This window comes from Alnus glutinosa, chromosome 10 (assembly GCF_958979055.1).
Source record: "Alnus glutinosa chromosome 10, dhAlnGlut1.1, whole genome shotgun sequence".
Classification (NCBI taxonomy): Eukaryota; Viridiplantae; Streptophyta; class Magnoliopsida; order Fagales; family Betulaceae; genus Alnus; species Alnus glutinosa.
The window spans coordinates 1,534,898-1,556,001 of record NC_084895.1 but is presented as its reverse complement, the minus strand read 5'-3'; the positions used below and the strand labels follow the sequence as shown (position 1 = coordinate 1,556,001).

Here is a 21,104-nt window from a genome sequence, read left to right as displayed (position 1 = left end):
ACCAAAATTTCAATATGACCATCTCACGAGCCCACATCCCACAGAAAAATGTGCGTAGTAGGTTTCAAGGATCTAGACCTAAGTTGGACATTATGTATATATATATATATATATATATATATTTTAATCTAGTCATGCAATTAGATGTAAAAACTAAAGATTACTGCATCGAGCAGTTACAATATTAAGAATACAAAGAGGGCTTACTTCCAATGAACTTGTTCATCCATTAATAAAAAAAAAAACAAAAATAACAATAATAAAAAAAAACGCTTCTTTGACTAGCTATGAACTACTATATTTGCCTCTTTCTAACATGGTATGTTATGGCCGGCCTTTGTAACGAGGGATGCAAAATTAACTAGAATGATAGATTTTGGTAGAATAATTGGAAGAATCTTGTTACTCCTAATTTTAAGATAGTTCGATGAACCTAAACCTCTTAAAACAAATATTTAGAGTTGAATCATAAACTTCTCATATTTTTATTGATCAATTCTCACGTTTAAATAGAAGACTATATTGTAATAATAAAAATAACGTAAAATAACAAATATAATTCTAATGGGAGACAAATACCTTATTTTCCTACCGGAAATACTGTTTTATGAGCAAGTCTCCCTGTTTTCCTAATATGGATAATAGATAAATTTATTATTCTTTTAAAGGGACAATACGATTCTTACCTTATCTAGCAAGAATTATGACTTATAACCAAAATCCTAATTCTAATTAGGCTATCTTTTGCGTGGATTGTAGACCCATAGGCCATAACATGGTTCACCCTCCATAATTGCAAACTATTTAACATAATACTTATGAGAGGGGGATTAGCCATATTTATCATGAATATATACTACATTTATATCTTATAACTATCATACAATGCTGATGTGACAGTTCAAACAAACTCTTGATATATATATATAAATAATTGATCTAAAGGTCAGTTGAGATTACTACGTCAACATTTTGAGATAGTTGTGGAATGAAAATGTAGTTTATAACATTATTCTTAAAATTAATACAAAGAGATTGCTCAATTAGCTGCCAGCTGGTACCACGCATCATAAAGCGGATGTAACTAGTTCAAATCCCCTTGCGGTTATATATAAAAAAGAAAAACCTCTATATTTCAATTGAAATGTAGATGAGTCATACTATAATTAAGAATTTACTTTGTTATATCTACTATCTATGGAAATGTACACATATCCTCCTCAAATTACCACTTAATTGTCAATGTCCTATCAAAACTACAATTGTACCAAATTATCAATGTTACTCTTAAATTAGCAAAAAATGTCAATATCTCCTTGATCAACAAAAAGACAAAAATATCCTTTAAATTTTTTCAATAAGACAAAAATGCTCTTATAAATTCGAAAAAAAAATGAAAATTTTTCAAAAATTAAAAAAAAAAACTGAAAATTATAAGAAAAATACATATTTTTAAAAAATAAAATTAAAAAAAGGGAAAAAAAATAAAATCCAGTTTTTTTAATTTTTGTTTTTGTTTTTATTTTAATTTAATTTAATTTTGTAGTTTTTTATATAATTTTATAAAAGATTTTTTTTTTTTTATTATGAGACATTGATATTTTTTTGTAGTTTAAGAAGATTTTGACACAATTAATAATTTGATTAGACATTGACAATGTAGTGATAATTTGAAGAAGGTATATAAGTTATATTTAATTTAAAATAGTATAAATATTGTTATTTCATTTAAAAAATTTTAAATAATAAAATAATATATTTATCATATCTCATTAAATACAACAAAAATAGAATCTTTACCATTAACCGGCAGCTCGGATGTTCAACCGCATCTTCCTGATGTTTACGGTTTACCCGCCGCCCGGATAGGTAAACATCTGGAAGGCAAAGGACAAAAGGAGCGGTCAATTGTTCTACTATGTTCTTCACGCTATATCCAAGATGAGGGAGATGAAAGAGTAAATAGGTTAAAAAAAATAAAAAAATCTGATTACTTAAAAAATAATAAATAAATAACTTTTTTCTCATAAAAAGTCGGTGGTTCCAAATCACGTCGAGATAGGATATTTCGGACGTGAATCTAGGTGGAGAGAGAGAGAGAGAGAGAGAGAGAGAGAGATGTGGATAACGCCAAGTCAGCTTCACGAATCAGGAAGCTTTTTGACTCTTTTTTTTTTATCAAGCTTTTTGACTCTTTTGAATAAGAACCAATCCTTCATATCAGATCACTGATTACCCATTTACTCTATAAACTGTTGGAGATTTTGGAAGATTTATTACTTTTAGAACTAATGATTTTGCGGTTTAGTGCATGAATGTTTATAGATTTTCAAAGATTTACTTTGGAACTAATGACATTCCTAGTATTAAAGAAAAGAAACTGCTCAAAAAATAGATTTGAGCTGCTCATTCTTCCTCTCATTTTTCCTTTCTACTTACTGTTCTTACAATTTTCCTCTCATTTTGGTTTTTTCTTTTGTTTGTAGGTGTTCTTCGACCAAATCAGCAATTTTGACATCTTTGCTATATATCTGTCCATTTACCTTTGTGCTGTGTCGTTCACCTCTTTCCTGACCGCTGCTACTATTTGCTGGTTGTATTTTTGCTTTGAATAAGAGTTTCATTTTCTTTAGATCTGACCTCATAGAGGGGTTGTCTCTCACAGCCTGGATATCTCTCACGGCCTGGATAGTTTAATGTGAGAGGTTGTCTCTCACGTTCGGTTTTAAATAAATTTTTAGGATGTTTGGCTACCATTGTCTTAGATATAGTCTGCTTGGAGTAGATTTGCTCTTTAACTATTTTTGTACATGGGTTAGCGGAAGATGAAAGTCAAAAAAAGCGTTTTATTATAAGAATTTTGTTTGTATTTATGACTATGTAACTTCATAGCATGTGGCTATGATTTTGTAGAGCTTTATGTTCGTGATATTTGATTAATGAAATACTCAGATTTTTTGTTCAAAAAAAAATATTAAAGAACAGGAGAGGTCTAATTTTCATGAGGGAGAGGTTTTGATGACTTTGTTAGCCACTCAACAATATATCATTGACCCAGCTACGACGGCTTGATGGCAACATTTTTTGCTAGGGAGCTGGGACATCAACCAGTTGAATTAGAAGGTGATGCAATCAAAATTGTACATGCCTTGAATAAATAACGAAAGAATTTATGTAGTTATGACCTTTTGATTGAAGATTACCGAATTATGCTTAATAGTTGGCAGTTATGGAGGGTGAATCATATTAGGAGAGAGGCAAATGGAGTAACTCATAGGCTAGCCAATAAAGCGTTTTCTCTTATGGACGAACAAGTTTATATGGAGGAAGGTCCTCTTTGTATTCTTGAGATTGAAATTGCTGAATGCAATAATCTTTAAATTCTACATCTATAAAAGGTTTGCATGATTAAATTAAAAAAAAAAAAAAAAAAAAAGTAGAAGAAGAGGTATAATTTTAAAAACAAATGGGATAGAAGGGATTCAACCATTACAATTGCGTTAGATATGATAGGGTTTGATTTGTGTTCAGTTTTAATTGGAATCGAGTTGTATGAATTAAGTTCTATTTTTTTTAAACGAAAGATTTGAGTATTTTATTAATTAAAAATCACGAGCATAAAGTTCTTACATCACAAAGTATAAAGTTCTGCAAAATCATAGTCACATGCTATAAGGTTACATAGTCATAGATACAAGCAAATTAAATCTAAGACAAGGGTAGCCAAATATCTTAAAAAAATTTCATTTAAACCGGTCATGAGAGATAGTCTATCACATTGAACTATCCAGGCCGTGAAAAATAACTTTTCACATTTGCCTAACCTTCATCCCATAGATCGCCCATAATGGTAGATCTAAAGAGAAGAAAACTCATGTTCAAAGCAAAAACACAACTAGCAAACAACAGTAGTTATCGGGGAGGAGATGAACGGTACAACACGAAGGTAGATAGACGGATGCATAGTGGAGAGGCCAAAATTGTTAATCTGGTCAAAGAACACCTACAAACAGAAGAAAAAACTGTAATGAAAGGAAGATGGTAGGAGTAGTAAGAAGAAAGGAAAAGAGAGAGAATGAGGGAGCAGATCTGCTCCCTTCTATAAGTTCTAATTGAAACTGAACTTAAGGCAAAATTTAATGAGGTTATAGTCTCAAAATGACCATTCTAAATTGGATGTTATTAAGAAAAAAAATGGAAATAACTTTTTGTTAAGGGATCAAGTAATTCAACGTTGGTTATGAATTTAGTTTCATTTTGGACAAATAATTAGTGGTGTACCACAACCACATAATAAGTTCTAAAGGAAAAGGACGGGTGCACAAAGCTTAAAATGAAGTCGTATCTATTATATTTTAATCTCTATCGCTTGGATTATTGACATCCCGTTATTCTCGGAGGCTTAAGAATGCGTAACGAATGGAGTGTGGTCCACATAATCAAATCAAATAGCCCGTGTACATCTCCAATAACCAACAACGCGTGGAAAAACACTTCAAAAAAAAAAAAAAAAAGATAATTGAGAGGTGCGTTTGGTTGAAAATTGGACATACGATCAACTAGGTACTCACTTAGAACATTGTTTTAGTTGTGATTATGCAATCAAGAGTAATTTTGCAATATTCTATCAAAGTTAGCCATAAATTTAAAATTCCGTGGAGTTGGGTTAGGTTTATTAGCATTAACTTTTGGAATTAGATTCTCAGGGCACTTGGAAGAACAATGTGTTGCATGATAGACTTCATTGATTTGGTCGGTTTGTCAAAGGTTTAGCTTACATCAATCCTATTGGTGGTTTTGGAAACTTCAAAGAAGATAAGTTAATATATAGAGCAAAAAGACTAGTTCTAAGCCAAAGAAATTGAAGGTTTTTAGTCAATTTATATAGTGTCGGTGAAAATAGTCAAAAGAAATGCCTAAAATTTAATTAGGGTTATAGATGGTGTGACACGTCCACAAGGTTTCACTCACAGCTCATTCATTTCTTTATTGAGCCCTGTGACCTTGTCATGTTGTTTTCCAAGGTTGATAAAGACCCAATATATATTCAATTAAGTTTCTTTTATGTCTTTTCTCCAATTAGAGGCAAACTTCTTCCTTTGTTTTTCCAAATTTGTTTTTCAAGGTTGATAAAGACCCAATATCAATTAAGTTTGTTTTCTGTCTTTCCTTTCATTATATATATATATTTCAACCAATATAATCTACTGACTTGAGATTTGTTATTAGAGTATTTAATTTTTATATGTATTTCTAATAATATTGATGATACATTGTTAATTTAAAAAAGAGATGAAAAAGATCATTTCTCATTATTAATAGAGTATGTGACGACAGCCTTCCGAAGCGCCCATGAACAACGATGTAAAGGGGGAAGGAGTTGATATCCAGAGGGTCATTTACTAGAAAGCCTCTATTACAGGTTTTGTCAAGGTTAACTGGGATGCGGTTATAGATAAGTTATTGAAGAAGATAGGTATTAATGTGATTGTTAGAGATAACTCAAGAGAGGTGTTGACAACCTTATCGGCCTCTAAAATGTATATCATAAATCATGTCGTTGCTGAAGCATTTGTTGCTCTAAGGGCTACGATTTTCTGTAGGGAATTGGGTTTGTAAAGAGTAGAATTTGAAAGTGACGCTCTTCAAATAGTTCAGGTGTTGCATTGAGTTATCTACAAAAATGGAGGGTTTGTCATGTAAAATGCAATGGCAATGAAGCGACCCACCGACTTGTGAAAGAGGCGCTATTTCTTAATGAGGAACATGTCCTTCTGGATAGAGTTTTCCCGTATATCTTGGATATTATTTATGTTAAGCATTAATTATACTTAATTGATTCACACACACACACACACACACATATATATATATATATGAAAAAAAATACAATTTAGCCTCCCAAGCTATCGGCCATTATCCGGATAGCCCTCTGAACTACTAACGCTTGAACTCTAGCTCCCAAACTACCAAAACTTTTGAAAAATGCCACTTGATGAAATATCTCCACAATATCTCTGCCACGTGTCATTTTTAATTAAAAAATTTAAAATTTTTAAAAAAATTAAATGAGTTTAAAAAAATTTAAAGAAATTAAAAAAATAAATAAACTAAAATTCTATTTCTTTTTATTTTTATTTTTTATTTTTAAAAAAATATGAGTGTTTGGGGTGGCGTTATTTCCCAATTGCAACCCGATCTTTCAGACATCCTTTCGGTCACTGTCCGTTGCAATGCAGTGATGACCGATTTTATAGCCCAGCTCGATGAGTTATGATTCGCAATCATCAGCTCGCTGATCTTGGCTGGGCTCAAGCTCACTCCGTTTTGAAAAATATTCTCCACCCGAGAGAAAAGCTTGTGATCCTTGAGCCCCAAGTAGCTATTGGCCAACGTTTTGAATGCCAAAAAATCATAGAAAGGACAATGAATATGAACATCGACGAACAAGCTCACGTACAACCGATGGTTTCTCAGTAAAAAACCAATCGAGGTCTTCCACAATGATGATAAACTTGCTCGTCAATTGTAACAAAACAAAGTTCAGATTGAAATTATTCATAACCTTCAAAAAATCAATATCATAGACATCGAAGAATAGAAAATTAGCTATGTCTGCGTTCGGAGAGGCGGGGGCGAGTTCGCAGAGTTGCATGCATGCATCGTGGCCAACGACAATGCTAGAAAGAAGGAGTATGTTCTGTCGATCACAATATTCTTTTTTCAAAATAAATAATAATAATAATAATAAAATTTTAGTTTTTTAGTTTTTAATTTTTAATTTTGTGTTTAATTTTTTTTAATTGAAAATTGACATGTAGCAGGGGTATTATTGGAATATTTCGTCAAAATATGTATTTTTCAAAGGTTTTGGTAGTTTGGAGGGTCAAAGTCCAAGTGTTGGTAGTTCGGGAGACTATCCGAAGAATGACTAGTAGTTTGGGAGATTAAATTGTATTTTTCCTATCTATATATATATATATAGGAAAAAATACACACACATGAGATGCTTGATTTTTTTTTTTTTTTTTTTAAATATATATATATATATATATATATATATATATATATTTGTGCTTAAAGAATGTAAAAATTACGTACTTTTAAAACAATCGTCAATTTAATAATAGCATTAGTCATCTCATAATAGAGAGAATTGAGGTCATTTACGCATTACAAATTTCTATATATGCATGTATAATGTAGGGAATTTGATGAGTCTTGTACCGTAGATTACTTTTGACTATTAATCACTCCGAAGAGCATTTTCAACATAATAGATAAATAGCTTATGATAGTCAAATTTGACTATTATAAGCCTTTTTTTATTTTTATTTTTTATTTTTTTTTATTTGGTTCTAATAGAATAGGTAGAATATAATTTTTTTTCGTGTGAATAGTAAATAGGCAGAAGAGCCTATTCACTATTTACACTGCAAACTTTTTATTTATTTATTTATTACCTTCTCTCTCTTCCTTTCCTTCTTTCACACTCTCTCTCCCTCTTTCTTTCACACTATTTTCCAAACAAAATAATATTTAAATAAAACAAATAGTAGAATAAATAATCTGTTGGAGAAAATATAGAAAAAAATAGTAAGTAAATTAGAGAATTGTACTTTTTCAATAACTACTTTGATTATTATTGCTAAAGATGCTCCAAGTAGCTACAATACTACAGATTTAGATTTCTTGAAATTTTTTATTTGAATTTAAAAAATTCGGGTAAAAAATGAGAGAGAAGGATTTCGGTCTAAGGTGCTTTAGATAGGTAGGCCTCGCACTTTAAACTGTCCAAAAACTCTGAGAATTTTTAATCTCACACTCGAATTTGGCTTAGGTGCTCTAAAAGAATTACAGTATATATGTTACAGTTTTTTTAATTGTTCCAATTTAATTTAGTTCTCTTTCATTCTCATGGAAAACTTAAATTTAGATTTAAACCATTAAAAAAACTACAACAAACTAGCCAAATCCCTCATAGCCCATCTCTCATTTCCTCTCCTAAACTTTTGAGAATTTTAGTTGAGTTTAATTATTTCATGAGTAGTAGGAAAAAGTTATTGATGTGATATAAAACAGAAAGAATTTCTACATGAAAGTAGAAAATTTTTGTATTGTAGTGATTTTTTTTTTAATTTGAATAGTAATAAAACATTATTTATGTGATATATAAAAAAAATTAGAATGTTTTGAAGTTGATAATTTTTTGGAGAAGTGAAAATAAGGGAAGGGAATGGTGTGTTGGTTGGGTTAGAATTCCTTACAATTTCAACAAAATTATAGATTCTTAAATTACGAAATTTATGTTGTTTTTAGGCATCAAAGCACTTAGAAAATGTCACATAAAAAAACGTGACATGTTATCGGGAGCAAGTAGAACTACTTTTTCTCCTAAAGGACTTATTCTTCAGTTTTGCATAAACGTCTCTTATTTAGAAAATCAAAAGATAGTTTTTGGCTCAAAACTTTTTTACAACATATAGAACAAGAACTTGATGAAAATATATTAAATTCTCAACCGTAACATACCACCTTTTTAATATGTGATATTTTCTAAGCATTTCGATGCCCAAAAACGACATGAATTTTATAATTTGAGAATCTACAAATTTGTTAAAATTGTAGAAGATCCTAATTCGTGTTTGGTTACCGACTCTTTTTTTTTTTTTTCTAAAAAATCAACTTCAAAACATTCATATTACCAAATAACTTTTTCATATTTTATATAGCATAAACAATTTTTTATATCAGATTCATTACTTTTAAACAACCTTCCTCTTTTTTTTTTTTTTTTTTTTGGTTTCTTATAAAAAAATTTAATTATATTTTTTATTATATTAATTACTTTTTATTACTATTAAAAGAAAAAAAAAAAAGGCAAAAGGTTTATCAAACACACCCTCGAATAGTCGAATCCCAACGATACTAATCGCCTTGCAACAAACAACATTTGACGTATCAAATCATGCTTCCTGGACACATTAGTTAAAGTATATTCTATTTAGTGCTATAGAAAGTAGTAGAACTATCAAGTGACTGTACACTGTACTTTCAAAAAGAATGTCCGCATGACATATTCCCACTCAAACCCACTTTTTTCCCCCTTTTCTTTTTTTTCTTTTGTCTTTTTTTTTTTTTTTTTTTTTTTCATTTTATTGTTAATGTTATTTTAAATTATCAATTGTGTCAATTTCTTCCCCTAAACACCGAAAAATAATGTCAATTTACCCCTAATGACAAAAATAGCCTTCATGAAATTATTAATTTTATTTTTTAAAAAAACTTAAAATTATTAAAAAAAACTCAATTTTTTTTTTAAAAAAAATGAAAAAAAAAAGAAAAATTTCTTTTATTTTCTTTTTCGTTTTTTTTTTTTTTTTTTTGTAAAAGTTATTGTTTTTAGTTTTTAGTTTTTAGTTTTTTTTTTTTTTTTTTTTTTTTTTTTAATCTTTATTTTATTTTTTTCCCGAATTTATAAAGACATTTTTGCCTTATTGAAAAAAGTTAGGGTAATTTTTATATTTTTGTTGGTCTAAAAGAGCATTGACATGTTTGGTAGTTTGGAGGCATTGACTATTAAATAGTAGTTTGAAAAAAATATATGTACTTTTTTTCAAAATTTATTTTTATAATCTTATCATTAACGTCTCATTCCTTATATCTTTTTCCATTTTCCTCAAAGCTTTAAAACTAACAAATACCCATATCCAAGGATATCGGTTGTATTTGGTAAAGGTTTTTTAGGTGGTTTTTTTTTTTTTTTAGTAGTAGTAAAAAGTGATTGATATGATATAATGTATAAATAAGTTATAATTTTTTTGTTTTGAAATGAGTTTTTTTTTTTTTGAGAAAAAAAAAAACAAAAAGAAAGAAAAATTGCTTTTATTTTATTTTATTTTTTTTTGTAAAAGTTATTGTTTTTAGTTTTCTTATCTTTATTTTTTATTTTTTTAGTTTTATTTATTTATTTATTTTTTTCCGAATTTATAAAGACATTTTTGCCTTATTGAAAAAAATTAGGGTAATTTTTATATTTTTGTTGGTCTTAAGGGGCATTGACATGTTTGGTAGTTTGGAGGCATTGACAATTGAATAGTAATTTAAGAAAATTATGTGTACTTTTTTCCAAAACTTATTTTTATAATCTTATCATTAACGTCTCATTCCTTATATCTTTTTTGCCATTTTCCTCAAAGCTTTAAAACTAACAAATACCCATATCCAAGGATAACGGTTGTATTTGGTAAAAGTTTTTTAGGTATTTTTTTTTTAGTAGTAGTAAAAAATGATTGATATGATATAATGTATACACAATACATTACATTAATAAAAATATTAACAAAACAAAAATATCTATCCTTACATTAATTTCTCACTTTTATTTTTATTTTCAAAACAAAAATATTAACAAATAACCAAAAATACAAAGAAAAATGTTATTTCTCAAATTCTTATCCAAATCAAACAATTTTTTTTTCTTTTTAATTAACCATTAGATATGTAGTGCATACATGTAGGAAAAACAGATCTAGTGGTTGGTTTGAAAAAAGGTTGAATGAGAGTTGGACTGGAATTATAGAAGTAGAAGGTAACTCTTTTAAGACCTACTATTCTTTTAACTCTTGTCCGCCATTTTTTCGGATGGAGTTGAACAGAATGAAAGAAAATAGCATTTATGAACTCTTTTTACCTTTACCTCATGTTTAAGAGAAATGTTTTTCCACATACTATACTTGTATCCTACTATCATCCTATTATGTTGACTTGACATTGTTAATCTACAATTGAATTTTTTTTAATTTTTTAACAAGGGATCATCTAAATGTGGATTAGGGTTTCATATCAGGGATATCGGTGAGATGATGATCTATTATGGAGCATTACTCAATATTAAAACATTTTTTAAACTAAATAAAAAGAGTTATGCTATATATCAACATCACTATCCCATTATATTCGCATGGTATTGCCAACTCACTTTTAAACTGAACTCTATTAAAAGAAAAAGAAAAATCAATAGTAAATTGACAATACTATATTAACATAGTGAAATAGTAATGCCATATGTAACATTTTTCAAATAAAAAAAACTCCGAAATAAATTTTAACTTTATTTTGTTGCGTTGGTTGGAAATGTCCAAGTTAAATTACTCTGGACTTTGTCTCATACACAATTTAAACAAGAGAATATCAAATTCAAAAAATTAATTTTGTTTGGAAGCAAATTTATTATTATTATTATTATTATTTTGTTTTCGCTACAAATCAATATGTAAATTTAGGATTCGGTTACGCGAAAAATATTAAAGGTTTTCCTTATTATTTTTTTTAATGTAATTTATATTCTGTACAAACTCTAAATGGCATAAATTTTTTAAATTTAAAATTCAAATTTAAGTTGAGTCTTCCAAGAGCAATTATAGACCATCATGAGTGGGCAATCCAAATAAAATAGTAAATTTATTACAAAATAAAAAATAAAAAATAAAATAAAATAGTAAAAACAGGTCAGCAATAGGCCTCTCAGGTGAGCTCTTAAAGTTTCAACGACAAAAACAAACAAAGAAGTTAAACGAAAAAACATCCAATAAAAGCAAAAACGTGTTGGTTTTGGGAACTCTTAATCTACAACTCTGACCCTGTTTCTGTGTTTCTGTGTGTGTGTGTGTGTATATATATATATATATATATGTATATATATCTATATATATAAAGAGAGAGCAAGGTTTTCTAAATCTCCCACCAAATCCCATTTGCGAAATCTCCAAGAAAGTGAGAGTCTTTGAACGCTTTGAGGAAAAGAACAAAAAACTCAGAAGAGATAATGATGATGACGAGTATGGCTCAGCAGGCGGCGGCGGCGAGTCAGTGGACAAGGATGGAGGACAAGCTGTTCGAGAGGGCTCTGGTGATGGTGCCGGAGGACTTTCCGGACCGGTGGATGAGGATCGCCGAGTGCGTGCCGGGGAAGTCACAGAGGGAGGTCAGGGAACACTACGAGGATCTGGTACGCGACGTGCTCGAGATCGATTCGGGCCGGGTGGAGCTGCCGAGTTACACCGATGATTCTGATGGGTGGGACTCGCCGAGTCAGATCTCGTTCGGGTCGAGGACCAAGCACGGTGACGCTGAGAGAAAGAAGGGGACGCCTTGGACTGAAGAAGAGCACAAGTACGCTCTCTTTATTTTCTGATTTCTTGATTTTTTTTTTGTATCTGTTTTTGCTTCGTTCTCTGTTTGGTGGCTGAGAAAAGGGAGGAAAATGAAAGACAAGGGAAGTTTTGGGTTTTGCTTCTACAGATGAGAATTGAACTAAACTGTATTCAGAGCAGGTTTTTTGAGAAAGATTTTTTCTTTCTTTTGTTTTGTCTTTAAAGAAAAAAAAAAATTATTTACTCTCTTTTGGGTGGCTGAAAAATGGAGGAAAATTAAAGAAAAAGAGAAATTTTGGTTTCTTCAGATGATAATTGAACTACTCTGTAAACAGAGGGTATTGAGAGAGATTTTTTTATTTTTTATTTTTAGAGAGAAATAAAATGGAGGAAAATGAAAGAAAAGAGAATTCTTGCGTTTTGTTATCTACAGGATTATTGAACGAAAGGGTGAACAAGGCAGGGTTTTGAGAAAGACTTTTATCTTTTGCAAGAAAGAAAAATCGTAGTTTTATTCTCCTTTGGGTGGCTGAGAAATGAAGGAAAATGGAAGGGAAGAGAATTCTTGGGTTTTGTTTCTACATATGAGAATTGAATTAAACTGTGAACAGAGCAGGGTTTTAGTTTTTCTTGAAATTTTCCTTACACTCTTTAGGTGGTGAGAAAATGGAGGAAGATGAAAGAAAAACACAGAATTTGCGATTTTATGTTCCTGGTTTTCTTTTCTCTTAAGAGTTTCGCTTGTGATAAATAGTATATGATTCGGAGTTTCAAGATTTTTCCCCGCTCTTTCTTTTCTATATTTTCCGGGTAAAATACTAGAGATTGATTTTATAGAGATAAATGTCAGAAATTTTCTAGCATATCTTGGCAGACAAACAGTGCTTGTGTTGAAATGTTCCGGGATTCTTTCAATTTCCTCTTTTGAGAAAATATTCAAAGAGGCTTCCTTCCTCTTCATTTTTCCTTTTTGGCCAACCAGAGGAAGTCATATTTGGAGATTATTGGTATTATTTACGTGGGTGCCTTGCAATCATTCTTAGATGCTGGACCCAGGTGGATATAAAATTGTTGTTTGTTTCTAGACCCAGTTTTGTAATTTAGATTGTAGATTAGGTGTTTGGGATTTGCCCAAGTGAATCAAGTAGGTTCCATGAATTTACCATCATTACCATTGATCCCAAAACTTGGTTTTTTGATCATGTTTACTTTCATATGAAATGCTAGTTGCTGCCTACAATTGTTAGATTATATTGTTATCTGTTTGGATGTATTGCTCTGGCAGCTGATTCTCTCTTTGGTATGGTAACAGGTTATTTCTGATAGGGCTGCAGAAATTTGGCAAGGGTGATTGGAGGAGCATTTCAAGGAATGTGGTTGTGACAAGGACACCGACTCAAGTGGCTAGCCATGCCCAGAAGTACTTTCTTCGCCAGACCTCGGTAAAGAAAGAGAGGAAGAGGTCGAGCATACACGACATCACCTCGGTGGATAACAACAACTCGGCGGCTATGCCTGTTGATCAGAACTGGATTCCTCCATCAAGTGGTGGTGCAGTTCAGCAGCAGCCTGCACCACCACCTGCTTTGGCACAGATGACCATGCCGGGGCATTTGCACGATCAATCGACCTCATTTGGGTATCAAAACTTTGGCTTTCAAATGTAAAGATGCATAATAACAGCTACATGCTCTGTATGTAAAGCAGTAGTCTTAGTTTAGCAAATCCAATTTGTAAATTTCTGTGGATGGTTTTGTTAGGTGTTAGGTGATAAGGAATTTGATGGTGTATTTAGTATTCTTAAGTCTTTTAGTGAACTAAAGAAATCATCTTTGGTGGTGAACATAGCAAGTTGATGTACTGAACTTTTAGGAATTAATCAATAAGACAGGAATTCTTTTTGGCAATTCAGTTTGTTGAATGCCTCAGTTAGCATTATCAAAATCCCAAGTTTTAAATAAATTCCTGTTATAACAACTCCATGATATTCAATGCTTGTTTGACCTTTAGTTTATTGGAAATCTATTGTAATCTGATTTTTGAATTCCCATTTTGAATTAATATGTGTCTGGCTTTTTGGTTTTTTTGGGGCCACTGTTTTGGTTGCTGATTTTTTTATTCTTTTTTGATATCACTTGTTAAATTATTACTTATTTTAAAAGTTTAAATCGGATAAAAAATAATTTATTTAATTATTTAATTGATATTTTAATATATATATTTATTTTATTGGTTAAAAGCGTTTATAGGAAATGGTTGTTTTTAATAACACTCTCATTCTTATATGGGCTCAACTTCCCCTCTCACATATGGGCTCACTATATTCTATGGTCAGGGGATTAATTTTTGTTATTGAAGGAAACATAAAAGTTAGATTTATAAGATTATCTCGATGCTGAAAAAGATTTTTTTTTTAGAAAAAAGGAACATCTAAAGAGTTGCTAGATTGTATTAGAAACTGCTGAGACACAATAAGAACATGATGATTGAACAAATTAAATTGAATAACCAAAAGAGTTCTTTCTAGCTTTTTGCTAAGAGAATCAATTTTGAGACTGAAATATAACAAGAAAGACTAGTACTCCTATACTCATCAAGTGGAATATTAAACTTAAATGAGGAGTGACCCGTAGAGTTAAGATTTGAACTCAATTTTTAATCTAATACCATGTTAAATTATTAATTATTCTATTCGGTTCACATTTAGTTTAAAAAAGAAGGGAATAATACAAAATCATTCTATGCAATTTTCTTGATTTGCAATTAACTCAATGTGATATCAAAATAAAATCAGAGGTCCTTTAACTATCCCCAATGATATTCTATTCCACCTTCTTTCGTTCATAATAAAAGTTATTTTTTTCTTCTTCTAATATAATAGTCATTCCACATACCAAACGTAATATCAACATTTTAACTTGAAGTAATGCTTGAAGGAGGGCTCTTGTCTTCCTTGTGTCATTCCAAATGTTACGTGACTTTTAAAATCACTATTGAATTTGAGCTGATCATTATTATATTTTGATCCAATGATAATTTTAAAAGTTCAACACCACATGGAAGACGAGCATTTCATATTATTGGAGATGTTTTTCATGAAAAATCGGTCACGTGCAAGTCGCGTGACTTGGAGAGGGTCTCTGTTTTAAACGGTTACGTGACTTGCACGTGACCGATTTTCCGTCCAAACGAACGGTTAATTGGACGGAAGGTTGATTTTGCCACACATTGGGAAGTTCGGGGGGGTCATGTACCAATTTTGGTACATTGGGGGGTAAATCGCCACACCGTGGATAAATCAGGGGGGTTAAGTGTAATTATCCCTTTTATTTTTTTATTTTTTTCAAAAAAAATATTATTTCTTATAAATCAATGTCTAAAATTCACATGTGCTTTTTATCATGCGAGAAGTACTGTTTTTTGATTTTTCTAAAATTGACATGTGTCTCTTTACTTGTAAGAAGCATATTGGTAAGCGTTGAATGTTACATATTCAAGCCCCTTAACTCGCATTTATTAACCTATTAACTTCTTTGTAATATAATGTTTTGCATTGTTTTTGTGTTTTAAGCATTTTTAGGCTTCTAAGAAAAATGACAAGTATGCCATCAGTTTTGAGCTTAAAAGGACAATTCTAGTTATCTATTTTACTTTTAATAATCTCTTGGGATAACTTCACAAAAGGGTATCGAATTATACATCGTTTTGAGATAAGAGTGTTGAACTAGCAAACGTCTCAACTGGAGTATCTAAGTTTCCAAACGTCTCACTTAAGGGTACTCCGTTAGGATTTGTTGTTAAATCCTAACAGAGTATCCAAAATATCCATAATTTTTTTTTAAGAAAAACAAGTGTTAGGATCTAGGTGTTAGTCAGAATTTAACGGAATATGCAAAAATACCTATGCCTAAATCTTTGAAAAAATTTATAATTTTTGTTAATTTTGATTTAACAACAAATCCTAACAGAATACCCCCTTAAGTGAGACGTTTGAAAACTTAGATATTCCAATTTGAAATGTTTGTTAGTTCAATACCCTTATCTCAAAACGTGTTATTCGATACATTTTGTAAAATTATCCCTAATTTTTTGAATTTATTTCAAGCTCAGTAAAAGATCCTGAGCGAAGGTTGAATAATGAGTGTTTGTTGTTCTGAATGCAATGCCTCTTTTCTTCTCTATGTTACCTTTATTACGCAAGACTCTTTTGAAGCTAAGCTATTGGACTCTCGTGGGCCTTTCTATGGATTGGGTCTCTTTGTTAGTTGGGCCCTTTGACTATTTATTCTCATTCCACTTAGATATTGAGATAAACTACTGTCTCAGTCTATCTCACAACATTTGGAGAGATGACACTTGAAAACACAATCTCAATCTTTATTATAACTTATAAGGAAAAATTATAATTTAACCTCCTAAATTGTTAGTCATTTTGCAAGCAGCTTTATGAATTGCCAACGTTTTGACTTTGGCTTGCCAAACTACCAAAACGTTTTAAAAAGACTCATTTTGTTAAAATATGCCTATAATACCCCTGTCACGTGTTATTTTTTAATTAAAAATAATAAAATTTCAATTTTTTTTTTAAAAAATAACTAAAAAACTAATAAAAAAATGAGTGTTTGGGGGGTGACTGCGGGATGGCCAGCAAGCCACCCCCAAACACCCATTTTTTTTTTTAATAAAAAATAAATAAATTTTACTTCATTTTTTTTAAAAAAAAAAATTAATTTTTATTATTTTATAATTGAAAAATGACACATGGCAAAGGTATTATAGGCATATGACAAAATGGGCATTTTTAAAATGTTTTGGTAGTTTTGGGGACTAGAGTTCAAGCGTTGGCAGTTCGTATGACTACTTGTAAAACAACTTGCAATTTGGGAGACTAAATTGTAATTTTTCCTTATTATAACAATTCAAAAAGATTGATTGTTGATAACAAGAGTACTTGAATACTTTGGAACTATTTCACTCAACCATTTTCTCTTTTCTAAACAAACAAATGCAACTTACTATAATGGATAGTCTAGAAGTCAATTAATAACAAATTCGGTCAAACACTAATTGCAATTTCTTCTATCTTAGGCCTTAGGTGAAAGCCCTGCCTTGATTGCCTAAATGGTAGCAACATCAATCTGGAAATACTTTGCCAAGATCCCAGCATCAATCCCAGTAGTGAATACAGTTGTGGGAACTGAGACAGTATAAGCATTTGCACTACCGAAAGTAGAGATGGCTATGGTAGATTTTTTTTTTTTGCATCACCACTGAACTGGTAGTGAACAAGTCCGTTAGGAAATATTAACAAGTCACCTGCATGGAGTATCCGAGTGAAGAGCTTGTTGGTAGTATCAACGAACCCAACTTCCATAGTACCATCAAGGTGAAACAAGAGTTTTGCGAAGCGAGGATAAGTGTGAGGTGGGTTGAGAGCCAGCCGGGAATTGGAGAATTGCATAGGAAATGCTTTGACCGTTGAGAGCCGGGAATTCAGCCATGCTTGCTTTCGAGACCTTAAAAGTTGTTGGCGTAACTGCCCCTACAAGAGCCCTCTCATGCATGTGTATGTGAAGAAGTTTCCATCAACAAAGGGTGCGTTTGATGGCCGGGACTGAAAAATCAAAAGGTGATATCTGCACCTTCAACAGTTACCATGTGGAAAGTAGCGAAGACAAGTACAATGCAAGTACAAAGCAGAACTCATGCTTGGATGTGCTGAAGGTCATAGTAGAAATATTAGTACAAAATCAGATCAGTGGATTCAATATGTTAAACAAAATATAAGGCTATGTTCCTTGATACTTCATTATCTGATATATATATATATATATATATATATATATATATATATATATATATATATATATATATATATATATATATATATATATATATATATATATATAGGGAGTAATGCAATGGAAGTGCTGAAGAGTGAGGCTTGTCCACGCTATGTGCAGGCCATTGGGACGACCGTTGTGTTTAGAAACTACAATGTTCATGTTTCCTAATATTTTTTTTTATACACTTTGAATTGGAGTTTTTTGACGGCAAGGCTTTTTTTTTTTGTTTATATATTTGCATATGTTAGAGCATTTCTTTTGAGCTCTTCAAATTTGGTTGTTCTCTTAGAATTTGAGAAAACTCACAAAAATGAAATGGTCATTTAACAAGCTCTCTACTCTAGCTATTTCAAATTTAACTTTGGTCAACAAAGCTATCCAAATGTCAAGAGCCAAAAAGTGAAAGTAATTTGTTTGAGTGTTTGATTTTTTGAAATCAGAATTCATTTCTAATTTACTGCGTGAATTTCGAAGTTTAATTTTGAGAGATAAAATTTAAAAAAGTTGAATAAAATATAATTTGTTTTTTAAAAAAGTAGAGAAGAATCAGAATTCAACTCTATTCCCAAACGGACCATCGTGTGTAGGAAGTATAGGAATTCAAACAGCTAGCATTATGAGCTCGAGCGCACAGCGGTACTCATAGTTTTCCCAATGGATTATGCATCTCTCACTTTTAGCTAGAATATACAGTGAAGCAAAATCATAAAAAAGCCTTTAATCCCATTATTTATTAAAAATGCAAAATAGATTTGTCTTGAATTTTTGAAAAATGTAACTTACACTATTCGCAAATGTATCATTTTTTTTTTAATATTTCTCTTGGGCCGGTCGCCTCTCTCCTCTCTCCTCTCTTCTCTCTTTCCCTTTTTTTTTTTTTTTTTTTTTTTTTTTTTTTTTTTTGTAATATTTGCTTTTGTTTATAATTAACTAGTAGTTATTTTCTACTTCTTCACAAACAAACAAAAAACTCGGATGGGCATTTACAACTTTTTTCAATTTCATTAATGATATTAGTTTTAATCAAACTTGATCACTACAGTCTAAACAATTCAAATATTGCAATTCTTTCTATAGCAAGAGCAAGGTGGAGACTAATAGTAAACTTTATAATTAAAGGAATATATGAAGCCCACAAGAAGTACTATCACCATCGTCGAGTGAATGCATTTTTCCATTGAAAGTTTGAAACAATTAAATAAAAGAAAAAGAATTCCTTTATAGTGGTAAACAATTACATTACAGGCAAACTAGGTAACTTATAACATATTAAATTGCGTTTTATTTCACAATTCACATAATTATAAGATATGTTTGCGTTTTGTTTCAAAACTAGCATTATCTAAATAAAATTAATTACCTAGGAATGATAGTTATAGTATATATCATGCATACTCTTGGTTCTTCAAGTTATATTGACGTGGAGCAGCACTATCAACCCTCCAACGACATCTACCGCACCGTGGGGAGTCCCTAGAGTACTTGTAGATGTCAAACCAATAAGATTGTTCAGTACCATTCGCAAATTTCCACTGAAAGTTACAGAAATATCGTGTTCTCCCCCAAAAGTTTGGTTTAAAGTCGAACTCGTAGGTGGCATTTGGCTTGAGTGTGTGGACACCAAGATCGTCATTCTTTGATCTACAATGAACGGTAAGATCCATGTTCCTATATAAACCATTGTTGATTTCAACGTATGCTCGACTTTTTTTGGAATAAACCTGCTGCAACAATATTAAACCCAGTCATAAAAAACATAAGCCACATAGTTAGTAACAACGTTACATTTCTAGTATTACTCGATGAGATGATCATGTTGTTTGTTTGTTTGTTGACTATGTTGGGTTGCTTTCTAAGAGAAATCCGAAAGAATTTAAAGATGCGGTGCGTCGGTCGGTCTCCATGCACTGTATATATATATATAGAGGCGAAAACTAGAGGCTGGCCGGTCGGTGGTAGTAAAAGAAAAAACTGAAGTCGTCAATGTATACTATTCCTTTGAATGCCTAGTTTACATTTGCTAATTTTGTACATATTCCAATTATAACAAATGTGTCTAATTAGGTCTTAATTCCCACTATTAAGGGGGAAGATCCATTCCAACAATCATATATAGATCTATCCCGATGCTCAGCTATTCCGGATGGTCCCCGGCTCTCGGGGTCGGGGTCACCGGTGAAGTCGGTTCCGGCGGCGGCATCCACATCGGACAATTTGAATTACCACTCCAAAATGGAAAATACTAACCCAGCGGCTGATGCACATTTTTCTGCAACGACAACGCCGGAATTCTCGGAAGCCAGCTCAAACCCGAACCGTGCGTTACAAAGTAGCCCAAAAAAGGAACGAAAATCAGAGAAAAAATATGGAAAGATCCCGGATGTGCGTAATCGGAAGAATCGTGATCAAGCTTTTAAGTCAAAGCATGATTCAAATTCAAAAGAAAAAACACGTGGCAATTTTAAGGGCTTATATAGCAGCAGTAACGGGGTGAAGGCTCAAAAAAGAGGAATCAATGTGGGCCAACAGTACAGGCCCAAATCAATAAGATCGGATAAAGAGGGTTGTGGTGGCAGCGACCCAGCTGCTTCTAAGGTACCCAAAGACCAGAAGAAAGGCCCTGACCCAGTTCTTTCTTTACTGAAGACCTCGTGTAGGGACACCATCAATAAGGGAACTAAACATAAGGCTGCTTTCGGTCCTAGCTCTAAGACTTCTCCAGAAATTTCAGCGAGTTCTTCTGATCTGGCTCCTCCACTGGGTAAAAAAGGGGAACTTCTTGTGGTGCAAAATGTAGAAGGCCATGGCGATTGTTATGTGAATTCTGCTGGAGATGGAGCTGTGGGAGGTAGTGTGAAAGTGTGGAAGAGATTAGCCCGGGGTGGGGATACAGGACAATTCCAATAGAGTCCAAACCGGTGCTTATTTCCTGCGAAAAGGGGATTGGATGAAATTGCCCAGGATGTTTCTGATGCACGCCCGGAAAAGAAGGAGAGAAGGCATGCTCAGGTTACTCCTGAATTTAAGAATTTATTGGCGGAGGCTGTGGAACAGCCCCGCCAGTCCCCATGAGTGTGTTATGTTGGAACTGTCGAGGGCTTGG

The 21,104-nt window shown here is 31.7% G+C and overlaps 1 protein-coding gene across 1 annotated transcript; it reads left to right on the top strand.

The window, feature by feature from the left end:
* The first annotated feature begins 11,695 nt into the window (after positions 1-11,695).
* LOC133880277 (transcription factor DIVARICATA-like) lies at positions 11,696-14,062 on the top strand. The gene is made up of 2 exons (XM_062319197.1): positions 11,696-12,174; positions 13,468-14,062. The coding sequence occupies exons 1-2, from the start codon at positions 11,828-11,830 to the stop codon at positions 13,820-13,822; spliced, it is 702 nt and encodes a 233-aa protein (XP_062175181.1). The 5' UTR covers positions 11,696-11,827; the 3' UTR covers positions 13,823-14,062.
* The last annotated feature ends 7,042 nt before the right edge of the window (positions 14,063-21,104 follow it).